General features: G+C 36.8%; 1 protein-coding gene across 4 annotated transcripts in view; it reads right to left on the bottom strand.

Moving 5' to 3' along the window:
* Positions 1 to 20,090, bottom strand: part of CDK17 (cyclin-dependent kinase 17) — a 53,873-nt gene extending 33,783 nt beyond the window's left edge. The window contains exons 1-3 of one of the 4 annotated variants that reach the window (XM_010190469.1): positions 19,973 to 20,090; positions 15,314 to 15,352; positions 5,563 to 5,727 (exon numbers count right to left, since the gene is read on the bottom strand). In XM_010190469.1, coding sequence (XP_010188771.1) covers positions 5,563 to 5,727; positions 15,314 to 15,352; positions 19,973 to 20,090 — 322 coding nt within the window. The remainder of the gene's footprint in view (positions 1 to 5,562; positions 5,728 to 15,313; positions 15,353 to 19,972) is intronic. The other 3 variants (XM_010190471.1, XM_010190472.1, XM_010190473.1) reach the window with 3 other exon arrangements.
* Positions 20,091 to 20,402: the final 312 nt, after the last annotated feature.

Genomic DNA, 20,402 nt, shown 5'->3' with positions numbered 1-20,402 from the left:
AACACTGGTGGGTGCGGGAGGGGATGTGTGTAAGAAGGGGACGTATTCGAACTGTCAGAGGCCTACAATGTACAAGTGGATTCCGCAGAGGACCTGGTATTTAGGAGCTACTAAGTGAAATTTGTGACCTTATGGAGGAATTTAGGTAACAAGCTGCCTGAGTTAATGATGCTGCAGGCTCTTCATGTCAACTGAAACTGGTACTTTTAACACAATCCTGTAGATTCATCCACATAAAAGAGCTTATGTATATTACGCATATATATTTAAGTTACTTTAAGCACCACAGAATCTTCCAGACTTTGGGAGACAAACACCGTAACAAATGAAGAGAAGATCAAGGTGGTCTCATGAATAGCATAAAGAGCCATATGACTTGCAAAAAGACATGCAGTGGGAAACTGGTGATACACAGAATTCATTATGAGTATTGTTCCCCCATCACCTCTGAAATACTTGAACTTCAAATTACTATAGAGATTAAATATTGATACTTGCACATACAAAGGAGATGTTTCAAAAGACACCAATTTCCTTGCTCTCTCCTGATACTTGGAATTAAGTACAATTTTGTACAGGTTAAAAGAGAACCTGAGGAACAACTGAAAATCTCAAAACTCTACCCCTAAAAAATGCTAATATTAGTGAAACTCACAGAACTCAAATTCAGCCTTACCATCAACAAACCTGAAAAAAGTTTTAGCTTTTACATAGCATTAGAGTACCAAAAAGACGCAACCGAGAATATGCAAATTTTATCACTATTAACAACCAAGAAAGCTGGATTTTCTATCAACACATCTTCTAAAATGTTGGCTCACACTGTATTATGTAGACTTCAAATGATCAAATTCTTCATCATTACAACGAATTTCCTTTTACGGAAAGCAGAATGCATATAAAAAGATTAACTCATAAGGTATCGGCAGCACTTATTTTAACTCAAAGTAGTGTAATTAAACAGACAAAATAAGCATGCAACCCATGCATAAAGCAAATTTTCCAGCAGCAAGGTGGATCCAAATTGGATTTCGATTAAAAATCCACATTGCATCAGAATTTTTCCTGCAAGTCACGCTCAGATTTGGACTGAATGAGAAAAAGAATAAGTTGCACTCCTGGCACAATAAGAAGCAATCTTCTGGTTTCAGTCAAGGTATATACTCATCAGTGCTTCTAAAGGCACAGTAGATTGAGCCAGAGCAAAGGATTTTCAGGAAGTGGTCCCAAAAGATCAGCCTTAACCTTAAAGTTAAGAAGACAAATCTGACTCCTTTTTGCCAAGTCTCTAAGAAACCTCTCTTGTTCTCTGTAGTGACTTGATAGCTGGCTTTTTAAAAATCTCTAACAAACTGCAGGAAATTACTTTTATTAATGCAAATGCGTTACTGAAAACACTATTTGTAGCAAAGCTGTTATGCCAGCATTCTTGTATCTGCTGAACAGCACATTCACAAAATCAGTTATTAATAAAGATTCTCTTTTAAAACCCTTTTCTGAGAGGTCATGTAATGCACTGTAGCAATTACAGCTCTCAAGATTGTTTGTAAAATTAAGTGTAACAGCTACTGACAATAGCTCCCCAATCTATTTATCCTCATGTTAATATAGCCCATTGATGGGGCCCCAAAGTCTATTTTCTTTAGCGAAGTTACACAAGAGACAGTTATCTGTGTGACCTCACAAAATAAGACTGATGAAATTAAAGAAGTATTGTATTCTAAGCCAAGAAACAATTACTTCATCTCTTTTTAAAAAAAGACTGACACTTAAAAGTAATCATGTGATTGATACTGTCATACTTTTTATCTTAAAATACACAATGTTCAATACACAAAAACGTATGTTTTATGAAATGACTGTAAAAAAAAGACAATTCAGAATGCAACACTGAGAACTACAGAGAGCATCCTAGTTGACAAAGATAATTTTTCTACTAAAAAGACACCTATGCCGTAATACACAACTAAGGAAACTTTCAAGAACCAGTAACACAAACGCATGTACTTGGGGCAGAGAATGTAGCTACAAAGAGATTCTGCCCTTTATAAATCAGGAATGAAACGACAAAGCGAGCCTGCACCACTCAAGTCTAAAATGTGGTATTTCAGACTTAAATAGGATGATGCTCAGACTATTTTGAACACTGCTGTGATATGATTAATTCTGGTAAGTCTGGATAAGTTATAGACCCATAACCAAGAGGTTTTAAGCAGGATACTGGCAGTAGCATCCAAAAATCTATCATTAAAATATATGCCTGAATTTCTCATGGGCTAAATACCCAACTGCTCCTATCTAGAAGGGCTGCAGGCATTTTAATTATACTCTAAATCGGGACACTTTTAAGCTTTTAAAAAAATATCTTCACTGTGTTATCATCTAATACAAATGTGTCCTTTTATTTTATTCAATTAAAAAGGCATTAGTAGAGCCTTATGTTCATCATTTTAATAGCATAAACCCGGGAATAAGGCATTAACCTAGTCATTTTAATCATTTTAAACAGGTGCATGATGATAATATTTGATTAAGCAATGATGAAAATCACGCAAATACTTGCTTAATTTCACTACACTTTTCTACATGCAAGTTCACCTGCACCAAAGCCAGCCTGTATGGTCTTCAGAGGTTTTAATGGTTCAATAGTTTATTGAATTGATTCCACTGAATACCCATGCCGTTCTCTTACACAATGTTTATTTTACTGCACTTTACACATTCAATTAATTATCCAGTATGGCCATGTAATGAAAAGCTGTAGATGACTACAATGTAACAGGAAAACTATGGAAGTACATTTATAAGAAAAGGCTGTCCTCATTTCAGCTGTAGGGAATGCACCACGGAAGAAATTCATACAGGGTACCTACAGCGTAGCAAATGAGAACTCCTCCAAGCAAGCTAAAATAATATCCACTAATTAATAAGCAGTGAGTCAGACTGCACGATCCTTACATCTTAAAATTATTACAAAAACCACGTGACTTGCATATTGGATTCATTCCAAGTTGCACATTTCCAAAGCTGACTCTTCTATGAAGTGGCTAAATTTTATGGTTAGTTTCACTAGTAAGGATTCAAACTGAAGAAGGCAACAGTGAGAAACTGCCTTTGCTGCTCACATTACCAATCTATGGAAGCTGTATGAAAACATCACGCCTTTCAATTCCAGTATTTATGACGAAGAAACAAAGCCTCTCCATAACTACATTAACACAACTGGCAGTAGCCTGGATAATCACTCCCCTGGCTGCCACTGAGGTTCACCAAGAGGTTGGCTTCAGCTCCATGCTGGCCACGGTTGGCTTTGCATATTCCAAGTGCCTCTCCAGTGTTTCCAGTAATATAAATACAGAACAAGGACAACTAAGTTGGCTCTGCATTCAGCCAGGTCAGGCCCAAACAGGGTTTATTAGCTCTGGCTCCATCATGGACTGCAGCAGTTAAATGCTTCTGTAGAAGCTGTATAGATACATGATACAAAAATACCTCAGCTAGACCTTCATCTGTGGCATGGCTGATTCACAATTTGGCCCGAGAGTCATCTACGTTATTTAGTATTCAGTTTTCACAATTATTTGAAATTAAAAATGACTACAAGATTTTAAATAAAGGCACACATTTCAGAGGTCAGTTCAGAATTCTGGTCTTTAAAAAACATCTTACAAAACCTGAAGCTAACAGAGAGGTTGCCAAGTAGAAATTTTTTAAAAATACTTTGGGATTTTACATGTTACTACAGCAGCAGGAACTCATGTTCACTGCTCAGAAAACAAACAAAACTCCAGAACCCTCCTGGGCATCTCAACCCATTTTTATATTGATAATCTCATTCAAAAGCAAGCAGCATGAAGATGCACCTATGGCAGGTCTCATTTTCATCTGTTTAACCAAATAATCATTCTTTAACAGCCATCATTTTGTGATATTTCTCTGACAGCATTTTTCCACCATTGGAATAGAGGAAAAAGTGAAAAGAGAGAGGATGAATTAAGAAAGCAAAGAAAATAAAAAGCCTCATGTTGTGTGAAATATTTCACCGTTTCATTTCTGATGTCATTATCCCAATGGAGAAAACCTCAGCACTCTGTTGAGTAATAACCATTCTCATATGGCAGGAACAAAAGAACAAAAGATGTGAAGAAGGAGCAGAAAGAGCAACAGGAATTATGCTTGTATATGCTTGTACCTGTGTTATCTACCACTAGATAACATGTACAAGTAGCTTACATTTTCATGAATTGAGTAGTAAAAAAAAAAAAATAGCATCGATAATGGCATCACCGCATCCAAAGCATAAAGATGTGTTTCCTTTTGCAAAGCTGATTTTAAGCTCATAGTGAAATTTTGAAGAATAAGTTATTGGTAAATTTACATTTAAAAATGCCACAGGATGTTTTTAAAGGCAACACACAAGAATAAGAGTACAAAAGTATACATTTCTGCTGTTCCTGTTCACAGTTTATATACATCTGATTTGACAAATCCATAAAAGACTAAATATTCCTAAACAGAGATGTCTTTAAGTACACATTTGTTTTAAACTTTGCCTTCCTGTTAGAGTCTTGGCAACTTAAGCAAAGCTTGGCTAGGTGAAAAAGAAGAAAAATAAAGTGTGTAGGACTTGAGTGAAATCAGGAATTGATATAGTAGCAAAACTGTGCACACTAAAACCTGTTTTCTTCTGTGATGATAACAGCTGCTGAAGACCATTCAAGAGGACAGACTGCTTTCAGTTTGAATGGTAGCACAAACAGTAAAAAGGCAAGGTCTTGAACATGATGAGAGATATTACAGCAGAGGAGGATATAAGTGATTTGGCTACCATCTTGAAGACTCATAGCTCAACAATGAAGGAGTTTATTGTATACTTCTAAACGTGAGCAGAAGATTGAAAAATTAATACAATTCTATTAAACTGTAACTTGCTCTCATTTTCTAGTATCAATTAATTAAGCATAATTTAAAATAACATAAAAGCAGGGTAAAATATTAATGGTGACTGGAGGCGGCAACATGACAAATTACTTAAAGGAAAAGAAAAAAAAAGTCACTTATTTGCCCCACAGAACCACAAATACAGCTCGAGACCACAACAAAACTATAATTATAGTTGAATGGCCTTAATTTATCACTGAAAAAAACCTTTTTTCCTTACACGAAATGTTTAAGTAATCCACCAGTTATTTTCAAATTCCATCTCTAAGATGATTAACCTCTACTCTTATCATTTTCAATTTGTTGTAGTTCTCATCAATACTTAACTGAGACGGACACACAGGTTTCTTGCAAAGTATCAGAAAATAATATTTTGTAACTTTGCAACTTGTCAAAAATTCATGGGTTAGTTCTGTTTGTTCTTGTAATTGCTTTCTTTCTGAAAATTTTAAGAAACATTCAGTACCTTAAAAACAAGCTTCTCCAACAACCAGAAAAAGGCTATTACATTCTCAGAGATTTATTAAAGCATTAGTGTATTAGCAATATCATTGCTAAGAATCAATACAGACATTACTCTTCACAGAAAAATAAACTTAAACAAACAACATAGTAAATTACCTAATCTGCTCCCATTTCGGGGCATTGCCATGAAGGAGCCGAGGCTGCCCCCTATGACGCTATGTGGTCTCCGTAAAGGGGGCTTCTTGAAAGATCCTGTGTATTGGTGGAGAAATGAGTGCATGCTGTGAGACGTTGGAGGCCTGCCATTCTTCACAATGGGCTCTACCATTCACAAGGATCAAAATATTCATTCCCACAAGCAAGCAGGAGGGTCAGGATTCTGCCAGAAGGAAGGAGAAAAAAAAAAAAAAAAGGGAAAAAGAAAAAAAAAAATCAGTTACTAGACAGGAAATCACCACTCTGGTCAGATTCTCTTTCATACTAACAGCAGACCAACATACTACTGCCATTTCTCCATTAACCAATTAACACAAAACATGGCATTAAATACTTTTATTATTTTGTTAAATTTTATCACTCTGCTGCTGGATCAGTAAATACAGTCTAAAAATGCGAATAAAACCATACCGTAGCTTGCAATTTGGGCATATTTTTTTAATTAATGATTTGTCTTATTGCACAATGTTTCATCTTTACAGTAATTTAAACAGAGCAGCTGTTAGATCAACTGTCACAATGAGCAAACTCAACCGCAAGCCTTTGGAAACACTGTCCCTCAAAATTCTTGCAGATCGCTAGTAGCAAAGCCTTGCTACAGGAACTTCTTATAAAGAAACGTACCTGTCTATACCCACCAGAGCTGTCATGCCACAATTACAGTTCTTAACTTAAAGGATATCAGAATAATTAAGTATTCAATTAGTTATTTTGGCCTTCTACTGGTCTGTTTCTCAAACAGTTCACTGTACTTAGACTCAAAGCCAGGCTTGTAAATTTTTTATTTATTATTATTGATAGGGACTTTCTAAAAAAGATGAAACATTAGGAATTTAAAACTCTGATATACAAATATGCATAGAAATTAAGCGTTTGTGTTCCCTCAGCAGCCTGATTCTGCACAGGTGGACTAGCACGCAAGGATTGCTGTGGTATTGGAAGCAGTCTAACTCTAAACACACAAGAGACTTTTTTACCTCAACAAGCAGAACAGAAGTCAATTTGTATTGATAATCACAAGAACAGACTTATCAGAACCACTGATCAAATCATTCATACAAGAAATTGAAGAAAAAATCTCATTATAAAAAATGTATCCGTAGGTCAGAGCCAACCAGCACCCACATACCCCAACTTCTATTCTTACATGCAGGGACCCCAAAATACTGCTTTTCTTTCCAAAATAAGACATGAAGAACAATACAGCTAGAATAATTTATCTTAAATTAAATTTATCAGAATTTTAAATTTATCAGAATTTCACTGGTGAAGGAAACTAACAGCAACAAATACCTAATAACTTAAGGAAAACAGAATCCTGAAGGGAACCCTGTCCCTTTCCACACGTAAAAAACCCCTTTTGGATACATATTATGATGATTGGTCTGAAGTAGAGACAGAAGTATACTGACAGAACTACCCAAGGACAGACCAGTGACTTTAAAAAACAATTATGCAAGGAATTTTTGCATATAAACATGAATAATACAGTAGGACAAAAAAAAAAATCACTTTAACTCAGCTGCTGCAGGAAAAAAATAAAAGCTAAGAAAAAAGCTTCAGGCAGAAAGTAGAATGTGAAAAGACATGACAGCAGTGTTCAAACTTGCCTGCATCTCTCCATTAGGATCCTACATAAACACAGCTTCAAAGTGGGTGAACATGGGGAAAAATATACCGTATGTCTACATATATGTTCCTGAAGTGCAATCAGTGTCCTCACCTTCAAAACCCTGCACATCTCTGTCCCAAATCCTTATTTTTAATACGTTGCATCAACTCTTTTAATTTAAGAGTGGTATCAACACCTTGCTGTGGGCCTTCATCCTATGGCAGCAGGCAACAAATTCATCAATTTTTGAATAGAATCTATTACCACTTCCACATGACATGAAACCCAGGTTCACATTCAGCACAACTACTGCTTTACTTTTTATATCTTAAAATTAGTTTTCCGCTTTCCAACTTTCTTACTAATCTTTGGTTTGAAACTGCTGTAGTTTCTAGACTGAAAACCTCACAGAGTTTACACAGAGTGCTGAACAAATGGTGACGCTAAAAATCCAAATACCTGATTGGTACCTAGTTTGTTCTGTTGAGACAGTCATCACTGGTTATAACTACAATGCTTGGTGGGATTTAGTGGGTAGTCTGCTTAACTTTTAAATTAGTATTGCATTTGTATTTCTGATATAAGCAATAAACAATATATATTAAGCATGTAATTCTACTTCATTGTAATTGTTTCTAAAACTAATCTTTTATTAAAAAAAGGTATTTTGGGGGGGGGGGAATCTGAGAAATAAAACTCTTCCCTTTGACTAAGCCTTGATATGTCAAGCAAAGCAAAAGTCTCTAAGCTATTTTTTTTGTTCTGTTTTGAAGACCTAAGAATAGAACTAGGAAGAAATGTTTAAGTTTGTTTTATTAGTATGGAAATGTACTGCTAAAAGTGACTCACGTTTCTTATATCTGACACTACTGTCAATAGCCTTACGCTCTGGAAGGTAACTTAGATCCTGAGCAAAGTGCCGAGACAGACTGATGCTCTTGGTACTGAAAATGTATCTCCCATGGCAACATTGTTGTCTCAAACACTACTCATGCTAAAATTAATCTATCTCCATGAACTGTGTTGCATGTAGAACAGGGCAGAGTTTATAAATACACTGAGTGACCAAGCAGAGATTGAGTTTTATGTTCATTACAAATATGTCAGTGTGATGAACAGAGATGATTATTTACAAAAACTACTTTCCTCATGGCATTAGTAGATGTGCACATATTTTGCAGTTTAAAACTAAATTCCTAAAGTACCTTAAAATAAAGAGCTCAGCTCAATTATAAGGATAAACACAGACAAAATTAATAAGCAAACAGCAAATGCACATAAAAATGGAAGACAAATGGTTAATATAACAAGATCAAATTATACAGAAATAACTTCTGCCATCATAGGCAACTGTTACCTTCCTGCACTGTTGCAAGTGCTGTTCTAAATTATGGAGCCTCACTATAAAATTTAGCAACAATAATTTAGGTCATGTAGTAGGACAGGCGTAACTACCAACAGACAACGAACTGAAGGTTACAGAAACTGTCAGATTACCAGTATATTTCTGACTTAGGCAAGTATTAACAGCACTTGATTACAAGTGTTTTTTAAAATTGCAGTACACCTTGATTTGCGAAAAGGAAGGATCATACGTCATTCTCTTTTTACAATGGTATTATATACAAACTCACAGTCTGGAACAATATTTTCGTAGGTACAGGTAAGTTTGCATTCTTGTGTGCAAGAAACTTTTAAAGAAATGTTCACATGAATTCTGCATTGTGTGCTGCCTCCTCCCTGTGACTGTGACAGTAACAGCCAAGAGCAGAAACTAATATAGAAAATGATCAAGCAAACTCTTGCTGGAAATGAATTTTAAATACTGCTTATTTTTATTTTTCTGCATTTATGAAACACAAGAGTACAAAGAAATTGCTTTTAAAAATATATTTAACTCCCTCTGTCCAAAGATTCCTTAATACTTCTTTCAAAGTTACAACTTAATTCCATTCATGTAAAGAATACATTTTTTTTCAGGATTATTAGTATGTTGAAACATTACATTTAAGGAGCAACACCGCAGCTTTTAAAGTGTGAATATAATGTAACTGCCTGGTCTTTAATAATATGAGTCAAAACTGTTAAACACCTTTACTACATACATCTATAAACTGTTGCTTATAATTTTATCTCTGTGATTACAGGTTTGGTTTGTCTTTTAAAAATGTTTCTCTACATAAAACTCACTAACATTCCTTATGTTAGTGTCACTGTACTTGGTAAATGTAACTCAGTAACCACTCAAAGGCTCAGCAGACATGATGGAGGTGTTTCCGGTAGCACAGTAGGTATTTTCATGGTATTGTTGGCTTAATATCCAGTTGAAGCCAAAATGGATTATTAAGAGGGGAGTAGAAAAACACCAAAAAAATCCTTATGCAAGTGCAGGGGTCACCTGCATTTTGACTAGCATCCACCGTTCATAGAAACATAAAATTGTAGAATGGTTTGAGTTGGAAAGGACCTTAAAGATCATCTGGTCCAACGCTCCTGCCATGGACAGGGCCATGGGCAGGGACATCTCCCACCAGACCAGGTTGCCCAAAGCCCTGTCCAAGCTGGCCTTGAACACTTCCGGGGAGGGAGGGGGCATCCACAACTTTCCTGGGCAACCTGTGCCAGTGTCTCACCACCCGCACAGTTAGAAATTTCTTCCTAATATCTAGTCTGAATCTGCCCTCTTCCAGTTTAAAACCATTCCCGCTTGTTTTATCGCTACCTGCCCCTGCACAAAGTCCCTCCCCGGCTTTCCTGTAGGACTCCTTCAGGAACTGGAAGGCTGCAATAAGGTCCCCCTGGAGCCTTCTCTTCTCCAGGCTGAACAGCCCCAGCTCTCTCAGCTGGTCCTTGTAGAGTAGGTGCTCCAGCCTGGTTCAGTTCTGGTTTTCCTCTCTAACAGAATAAAACTGCAGAAGGTACACAGCCCACAGCCTTGTAGGAGGGCTGAAGAGCGCATCAGCTGCACCCACCTCCTCCTCCAGCACAAGAGGGTCACTGAAACACCACCTGTGGCAGGCTGCAGATGGTTCTTCACACTGTGCAGCCCGTGGAAACTCCTCACCGCAGGACGCTGTGACTAACAGCAGCTCACACGACTCCAGGGGAGACTGAGCAAGAAATCTGCTCAGGGTTACTACCTGCACAAAGACTTGCCTAGTTCAGGAAGTCTCTGAACTAGAAACCGGTGGAGTACTCTGAGGAAATGGTGTTATATTTTGGGCTCTAATCTTAGACTTGCCCTTAATTGCCTTCCTCAGAGACTGCAGAACAGACAAGCAGATCTCCAGCCACCCTTGCAGCACAAGGCTTCTGTGGCACCCGAGCAGTTTGCTTGTGTTGGCTGCTGCTGGCACCACCATTCCAGCAAGGGCCTTACTCATTATTTATCTCTAGCTCTCTTTCCTCACTCTGCTCTATAATCTGTAGTTACAAACTGATAAAATTTGTAGATATGGAAAGCAAGCTGAAAAAGAGACTTTTCAGTGGTTCTTTTTAAATTGTATTTGGTCAGTTGTTTATATATTATCTTCTTACTTTGGCTACAAAACACTTCAGCTTTCACTCATCCTTCAAGGAATGTCAGCTTAATTCTTAAATTTCTTATGAAACCTACTGAGAAAATTTAGTCTTTAAATGTGAATAAAGTTAACAGAAATATTCTGAATGAGAATGTTTAGAAATATACTGGCTTACAGCATGAACACGTGGTTTTCTTTTCAATGCCCCTGAACACTTCTTGAAATACATATTCTGCTTTTCACAAATTTATATACATATATGTACACACACACAGAAACACATATACACAAACACAGTTGGGTTTTTTTTAATGCCACATTCATGTTATCCTGCTAAGTGTGCATCTTCAGCAAGGTTTAAAATTGGGCAATGCATGGTGACTGCACTGTTGTATTACTTGATTTTCAAGTTTGGCAAATGCTGAGCTGCTGGTTTATTTAATTTGGATCGTTTTCTCGTATTTCTTGCATCCTATCATTCAAACTTCCATTATTATTGGCATAATGCAAAAGAACTACAACAGCACCATTCAAAGAAAATACTTTTAAGTAACAGCCGGCTTGGTTTATTCACGTTGTAAGAGTTGGTAGACCATATTGATTATCTGTTTTAGAATACATACATATATACTTAAAAGAAAATACTGTAACAAGCAAGGTACCACTCCTTTGCTAAGTCTGAAATAATGCCAATAGCAATGCTAACAAACATAAAAGAACAGAAAATGAGTCACTGAAATCTTTCAATTGTGAAGTGACAGAAATTTATGCTTGAACATAAATGGAACTGATTTTTTAATTTTATCATTATGAGAGCTGCCAGAGTCGAGTAGAACAATAGTGTACATAACCAAGAAGCCTGCCGAAGGAATTTGTTAAAACCAACTGTTTTATGAGGTTATAAAGATGTCTCTTTTTCCTTTAACTGCAGCTTAAATTAACCACAAACCCTGACCTGAAATTACTTCCAAGTTAAGCAATTTTTCAATAAATCCCCAATGTTTCTTTTCCTTGTCCATCTATCTTAACAAAGCACCACACCACCACTTTCTTTCCTGTGCCGGATTTACTTAACTGGATTTACTTAATCTGAGTGCCAGAGAGCCTGCACAACTGCCTGGCATTTCTATGCAAGGCCTCAGCAACTGACATTCTGTCACATGTCAGTCAGCTGGCGGATTAAAGAAAGAAAGTGTTTTCATTAGGAATGTAAATGCATTTTAAAACACATTTTATGAATATCTAATACCACATGTTCAACTACCTCTTTTTCTTTTTCTTTTTTGAGTGTATCAATTATGTGACAAAAAACCCAAGTTGGCTTTCAGATTTCACTGCCTAAATTTTGGAATGATATTTGCTTCAACTAGCTTTAATAAAGAATCAAAATCACCTGTCATAGATGGTGACATTTTCCCTTAAATCAAGCACCTCTGATAGAGCTATGTCTGCAAGAAAATGTATTATTCAGTAACCACTATCCATTCTGAACACAAAAACCATACAAGTACATAAATATATATTTTAATTTCATACAAATAAAGCACACAAGAGGAGGGGTTTTTTTCTAATCAAAATAGGACAGATATTGGAGACCTAGTATATATAATCTCCGATTTAGCTATATAATGGTACTGAACCCAGGCATGCTCCATATTCTCAGTAAGGATGAATTTCTGTGCAACAGCAAGCCTGCCACAATTCACTGCTACTGCCAAACAGGTGGCTCAAGGTCCTCCCCCAACAAAAAAGAAGTGTAATTTTTTTTTTAGATTTTTGAAGCAGATCATCACAGGGCATGCAGAGTGCAGGTGTTGACAAAAAGGTGGAGGCAAAACTTCACTCACCACTTTCAGCTGTAGCTTCACTTTGGATAGGCTCAACTGTAACAAAATATCACTAAACGCCCTGAGAAACACCTACAGGTTTTGATACGACAGGACTCTATGCAGCTTCTTTTCCACCCACCTTGACCTCACCTTTGCTCCAGAAAACTTTCAAGGCTGGTTTTTTTTTTTTTCTTTTCCATTTTGATAGAGAACAGGAAAGTGTCAAAACTCTACCTATGTGAAACTGAATATTCATTACCTGAAGAGCCCTGTATTCACGAAGCTTGCGATACACCACTGTAACCTTTTAAAAATTACTCATATTGACTGTCTCAAATGCTACTGTCACATAGCTTAATCGTATTTTGGCATCATCTACTACAAATTCACTAAACTAATCTGAATGTATTCTCTATTCATGATTACTCAATTTTTACATGTCTATTGGCAATAAAGACTGTTTTGGTTTTTTTTTTTTTTGACTTGCAATATGAAATATTTTGAACAAACTGCTTTCCTGAAGAAGCTGTTGTCAAGAAGCCCTTTATTTGTTCAGAAACCCTAGAATATAAGCAGGTGAATTTCTGACATCTTAGAGCTGGTATGCTACACTGTACAATATTTAATTATACTGCTGTAAGGCTGTCAGACTCACTCAGTAAAATCAGATGATTGCAAGTGATGGCTCCCATAGAAGAAATATTTAAATAACCTGAAGCAGCTATACATTTGCTATATCTGTACTCTTAAGGAGCTACATGAGGAATACTGAATAAAATACTGTATATTTATGCATTATTTTATGGGGTTGTTTCCTTGGATTCCATTATGTGCTACCCAGGAAAATAGTAAGGCACTCTAAAAATAGAGCAACCACTGAAAACCACTTAAAACTGTATTTATTCATTAAATAAGAAGATGAAATCTTCAAACTATTGACTAGTACAATATGAAAAACTTCGCTGAACCTCAAGGAGTTTCCCCATTGCTCAAAATTAACCCATTGGAGTACAGTAGTCATGTCTAGAACAAATGTTATTCACTTGAAAGAGACAAGGCAAAAAATACTGGTAGCACGTTTGAAGAAATGTGCCAGCAGAAACCTAAAGAAACTCTGTTTCTCCCAGAAATTAAGTGCCTCAATGATTAAAATAGCACCGTAATGTCCTGTAAACTTTTTTTTTTTAATTATATGGGACAAAAAGGACAGAAATTTTTCCAAGGAGTCTGTTTAAACTACAAAAACAACAGATTATACACAAAGGCAAAAAATGAGATCAAGACATCTAAAAACCACTACAAAAAGCCCTTCAAAGCTGACTTCACATACAGTAAGTTTTTGCCTTCAGTCTAGGTACTGAGACAAAGAGGATCACCATCAAATGAAAAAATATTCAAAGCCAAAAGTCTGCCCTTGAGATTTATATATTTCATACTGCTTAAAAGGCAATTCTCAAGACAGTACTTGTGGTCATCTGAACACGTACTGGAACATAAGCACAGTAGTCCCGTACCTCTATCCCATATGCATGACACCACCAGTTACTGATCTGCCTTTTAAAAGTGAACTCCAGAAGGCCTTACACTACACCAAATCCTTCAGAACACTGTTTCATGTCCAATTTAAATCAACGTGAGCCAGCACTGTAGCCAAGATACAAGTATTCCTGACCTTCATCCTCGCCTCCCCACACACAACTCCCCTGTAGCTCCCAACGCAAACTGTTGGAGAGGCCACACTGCCAACGAAGTCAGGAAACGGGGCGTCTGGCTCCTTTTCGCTCCACTTTCATAAATAATGGCACCGGCTAGTTACAGCTATTTTACTTTTTCTGTACTTAACAAGTCCATCTGAATGCCATTTGGGAACAAATCTCTACACATGCATCAGTGAGCCCACGCTAGCAGTAAATTGGTGTATTTAGAGTCCACTTCTGCATCTAAGCAACATGTTCCTTTGCCAAATCAACGTTCTGCTTGTGAAGGAAAACACTTCTGAGTGTCCACCCCACCCCCCTGCCAAGACTACAGGTCTCTGCAGCATGCTTTCAGGCACCGAATTTTCATGCTCATTTCACTATATAAGCATTTCCACACATGAACAGAGCCTCCAGGTTTTGTTGGAAGAAGCAAATTAAAACAGAAGGGAAGAAAGAACACTATGTCGTGCAGCGTACGTGGGATGGAGCAACCATACTGCACAGTAATAACAAAAATTGGTGTATGCCACAGCACAGAAGGGCACATACAGACTATAATAAAAACATCATCAGTATGGTGTAAGGGACAGTACAAGGTTCAGTATTGAACTGTGACAACTGCCAGTTATTTGCAGTAATCTGTAGCTCTAGAATGAGCTTATCACTTTCGGGGATTTCACCCTCCCACCCCTCAATGTTTTCATATTGATACCTTCCTCCAGTGAGAACAGATAAATGGTATTGATTTATTACCAGTAAGTATTTCTGTGCTCATATTTTCAATTCAAGAACATTGTCTTGAAAATATGTTGCAACACACTGTTTTCCTTCCATACTCAAGGAACCACACATAGCGGATGGAATGGGAGTTTCTCAGCTGTACTGAAGATGGTATGAAATGAGTACAACTACAAAGACATTTGGGTGTTCTTGAGACAGGATTGCAAGGTGTCAATTTTGATAAACATTCATTCCTCTTATCAGAGCAGTAACTAGTCATTAAGGCCTTAAACCTAAAAAAACACTTACGCACTTTACTGTGGCTGATCCTTCCATTATTACTCACACCTGTAAAATTACAAAAAAATTATGCAAGTGTTTGTGAGACTGAATCCTATGATCACATTACTGAGCTAAAAGAGACCAAATGGAGATAAGTATTATTCTTACAATTCAGGAAGCCATTTCTATGAGAACCTCACTTGTTTTGATTTAGTACATATATGTGTATATATTTATATACAAAACTAATACTGGCAATATAGAATGGCTTTCCAAGTGACTTATATATTAATGCAAGAGCTGTGGATGTATTTTTGAACATATCTTGTAATTATTCTTAAAAGCATACTTGGAGCTTGTGATAATTTATTTTATAACATTAGACAATACAGCTACATCTTTCACTTTCATTAGAGTGCATATTCATAAGTATTTAAAGTATTTGCATAAATTTTACAGTTAATTGGGCTTTAAATATGCATGGTTTGGATGTTACTTCCAGCCAAATTTCATTAGTATGTCACAGGCAAGGAAAAAAATTTCAGGAGAAAATTTAGTCGTCAAATGCTACAAATTACCATTTAGTATTTTTAATATTAATCTCAATACATATATTAAGCTAGAATTTAGAATCAAAAAAGCAAGCTGGCACATTGTTAGTGTGCTCGAGTCAAGAGCGAACGCAAAATAAACAACAAATCTAATTAATTGGTTTTATATATTGAAACACAGATTGTGAAAAGCTTCTGCATTTAGAGAAAAGAACAGTCCAAACTATACTTCATACAGTCCACAGTTCATAAGGCTTCAGATATATATTAGGCATTTCACTGGTCCCTCTATTTTTACTGTTTATGCATCTGACTTTGCGATGCTTCCTCACCCAGAAGTCAATTACGATCGACATAATTTGTTAGGCAGATTTAATTATTTCTAGGTTTCTGGTCACTAAATAAATTGATGTTGTTCAAAAAAAAAAACAACAAAAAAACCAAATACCAAACCAAAAAAAAAAACCCTACCAAACCAAAACTGTTGTTTATTCTGCATTCAATGCAATATCTCTGTGCTACTGCATCGAACAGTTCGGGTTGATCCCCACTAATCCCATTTTGCTGCTGATGGATAAGTGCTGCATACTCAGATTGTACTGACATCACATGATGAAGGAGGCTGTGTATGAAATGAGATTGCACACAAAAGGTTAGCTGATTCAGTGACATCAATGCATTGTGAAGAAATCAAAAGTTATGCATCTATTTTTACGTCTCTGAACTGCAAATGGGACAATTTGTTCTGCATTAGGAGTACCGCTCTTTAAAAGCAAACCTTCAAACAACCCACTCAAAGCTGGAGCTAACGACAGTGGGTCTCTGGATCGGAGCTGCAGTTATTTGAAATCAGAAGCCATTGTTCTAGGAAGGGAAATGTTTGCCGGAGGGCTGAGCAAGACAGGTTATTGCAAAAGGGTGACTATGAGGAAAGGTCCCTGGTACTCTGTGATCTCCATCTGGAAATGCAGTGCTGAACAGGAACTTTATAATAACGATATTACAGGACATGCATGTGAAAATCAGATTAGAGATGAGCGTGGATTCCAGGTCAGCACAGATAGGGTTTTCTATGGATGTAGCCTCTGACCTCTAAGGTCCAGTAACACAGCAGCTTTCCAGAAAAGAAAAAAGCTAGTGTGTACAAAAATTACACATTTCAGTGAACACGGCCATCAGAATGGAATGGCAGGACACAAGATGGGTGATTCGCTAAGAAGAAAAAAATATTAAACAACACAGACTTGGACAACAACAATGGAAGAAAATTCTGCTGTAAAGGCCTTCAGTGCTCAGGGTCTATCCTTGCCTTCTGGCATGAGAGGAACAGTTGCAATGCCCTTCAACTCCCATTTCTCAAGTTCATGATGTAATAGCGGTTGAAAGTAAACCACATATGAAGAACCACTTTCTGAAGACTGTTTGTATTCCTGACTTTGATTCTCTGTAGATCAAGATACTGGCTTGCCTTTGATTTACTAGACTGTGCTTTTAAAGTTCCTTTAAGAACAAATTCAAAGCCTGCAAACTGGGCACATTTGTGTTTCGGTGTTCCACTGGGTAAAGGACTTATTTATTCTTCTTAAAAGCAAAACCAGGGAGATGGTTACTCCTGCCTCCTGAGATCAGCACCATCGCAGTAAAAGAGGCACTTTCAAGACCTTTATAAAGTATTCTTCAAGAGACTACATTCTCTCATGTGTCCCAGCTGGACATTTACAGTTAGTACAGGCTTCTTAGCACTCTGATTTTATGATGCTGAGGCAAACCTTTCTCATTTAAGCACTCTGTAATTTTTTTAAAAAATAACGTCCACTGAAGGATTTTTTCTAGGCTATGATCTCTACTAAACTTGTCTTTCACTTGTGAGACAAGACTTGAGAGAACTTGTTTCCTGACTGTTTTTTCCAGCAATTGTTGTTGCCCAAACCCCGATTCCTACAGTCTGTCTGAAAACTACTCCTTCCAAAATATCTTGATCTGTGGGAAAGTTAGAGCTTCCTTTAGGAAAGCAGGACTAGTTGGCATAGCATGCATTTTCTCAACCCTACTTTTAAAGAAAAGTAGGGTTGGAAAGGGAAGACAAAGGAAAACAAAAATCTGCAAAGTAGTATTCTGTTCATCTCTGCAAGATCAAAGAGAGGACAGATACTAGTATCTGCATTCTAGAAGTATCAGAAAAAGGAAGCAAATGTCAGTAAAACTTGTTAAAATTACATAAAATTATGAGTTAAAGATTACATATAGCAGCAGTACAGTTCATATTTATTATTCTTCCTCTTTCAAGTGGATCAACAACATTTCAGTGTATCCAAAGATACTCCACTAAGGCATTAGGAGCATTCTGCAGTTGTAAGCATAGCATGTATTATATCACACAATATCAGCAAGTAAGCTTCCTTTTGGCCAAAGAAATCACGTAGAAAGCAAAATAAAATGAGCACGAAAAGCTAAATAATGAATTTGTAATTAGAAACATGTTCTTTAATTGTCTTTTTATCACTTTAAATATCTACTAAAAAGCTAAGTTTGTCAAAGTTTGGCAATAAGCATGCAGAAGACATCTAAGTATTGCTGTTTGAGATAATTCTCAAATACAAACCGCAAGTAGATTCACACACAGTGTAAGATGGCCTAAGCTCATGTTTCTGTACACAAGTTATTGTGTCCTCTGTCCCTTGAGCTGGCACTCAGAACACGATCCTGTCTAAAATAAAATCTTTCTACTCCTTCTGGATTCAGTTTTCAACTGAATCAATTCAGTGACCCAGTTCACCACATTCACTGATGCTGGTGACAATTTTCCATGCTCATTTCCCAGTGTGAGAGTAGTATTCTAAGCCCTTATTTGCATAATGAAACCTATATTTTATAAGTATATAGAGGTCTGAACAAAATACGCATTGGTATCAACGGCTAATAGAAGTGAAACCATGAGAGACAACTCATCAGTGTCCCAGAAAGTACACAGTAGGTATCAGTGCAAAAATACTACGATTATTGTTTCAGAGTAGATCTGTTGTATCAACACATAAATCACCATTTTCCAAAGTACTGGGCATGGCCCATGATGAAGACAGGACAATAGTAATGAGTATACAAGGGATTAAGGGTAAAAATAAAAAATATCAATAGCTTCGTTTTGCCAAAAGTAAATTCAGCTTTCAAAAGCTTGGTATACAACAGATCTTGGATGGGGTTTTAAAGGTCTGCTGGGCAAATTCCACTGCCTCTACTTCTGCTCAAATTTCCCAGCTCTGTCAGTTTTCAATGGGAAAATACAGAATCATTTATTGGTGTGAAGTGGGGGGAAAAAGAAAAATTCAGGTAACTTCATACTTGAGAACATCTTAGATGTCAGCAGAGCAAGAAATAACACTAATCAGCATAGAAAATGAAACATGATTTTGAAGCTGCAGCCCACGATACAGAATAAGCAACGAAATCTCTTCCAGTTGTTACTACTGCAGATTGCATTCAAAAGCGGTGTTGTCATTAGTGTGGACTTCACAGCAGCCAGTACGTTTATGGGATCAGCCAGAGACTTGCATAAGAATACACAGCAGGCTGGTTATCCTGAACGGTTTTGAGTCACCTTCGTCCTGCTGGAGAGAAGCGCTACTCAGAGACACGAAGAGGTGACAAAATTCTCAGACTAGTGCGCTGCATCACCAATGACAAGGTAAACACTTTCATTTACAATACTTAGGCAATCACTGTCAATCATATTACCAAATAATGATTTTGAGAAAAAACTGAATTTGAAGCCATATGAAGTCGTTGTGAGACTCACTGAAATCATACGATAATGGGTTTACTTACTGAAAGAGCACACCTACGATCCTTGCTGCACACTACATTAAAATACCAATTTACACCACATTAAAATATAAATTTAGGTAGCTTTTGATAAACAGCTGTGTAACAGATCAATATCAAAGAAAAACAAACCAACAAGTAACAACGTAGCAACCTGTTAAAAAATGCAGGGTAGTAAAATGTAAGATACATCAAAAGAACAGGTTAGTGAGAAAGTCCATGCAATCGTGAAAACTGAAATAAAACCCAACAACACTCATTGGAGTGGGGCCTGACAAAATTCTTACATTTTCTGGGAAGTGCAAGATACGCTTACCGTTATCTTTGCTGCTGTTCTCTTCAATCGTCATTTGTTCTGCTAGCTCAGACAGCGATTCATCGATGGTCTGGCTTCCACGCAAGGTTAAGGAAAGTCTCCTCTTAAACTTTTTCATTCTATCAATATTAAGTCTGGCTTAAGGAAGCCTGGAAAAAAAAAAAGATTCCAACAAAAATAAAAAAATAAAAAAAATCAGTTCATTAGAAAATGAAATTTAATTGCCTCACATTGTAATGCAGGGAGGGTTACAGATAATTTAGTCAATATGCAAGTTAGCCTTAAAACAATATCCTTAGAGAAGGATTACTCTACTGAACTAAGGAAGAGTGTTTTGGGAAGTAGATGCTCATCCATTTTTACAATTTTTATTTCTGTTAGGGAAAATAAAGAGTCTTTGGTTTTGGTTTGGTTTCTGTGTGTGCTTTGT

This window comes from Mesitornis unicolor, unplaced genomic scaffold (genome assembly GCF_000695765.1).
Source record: "Mesitornis unicolor isolate BGI_N332 unplaced genomic scaffold, ASM69576v1 scaffold14758, whole genome shotgun sequence".
In the NCBI taxonomy this organism is placed as follows: Eukaryota; Metazoa; Chordata; class Aves; order Mesitornithiformes; family Mesitornithidae; genus Mesitornis; species Mesitornis unicolor.
This window is presented reverse-complemented; position numbering and strand designations above follow the sequence as displayed.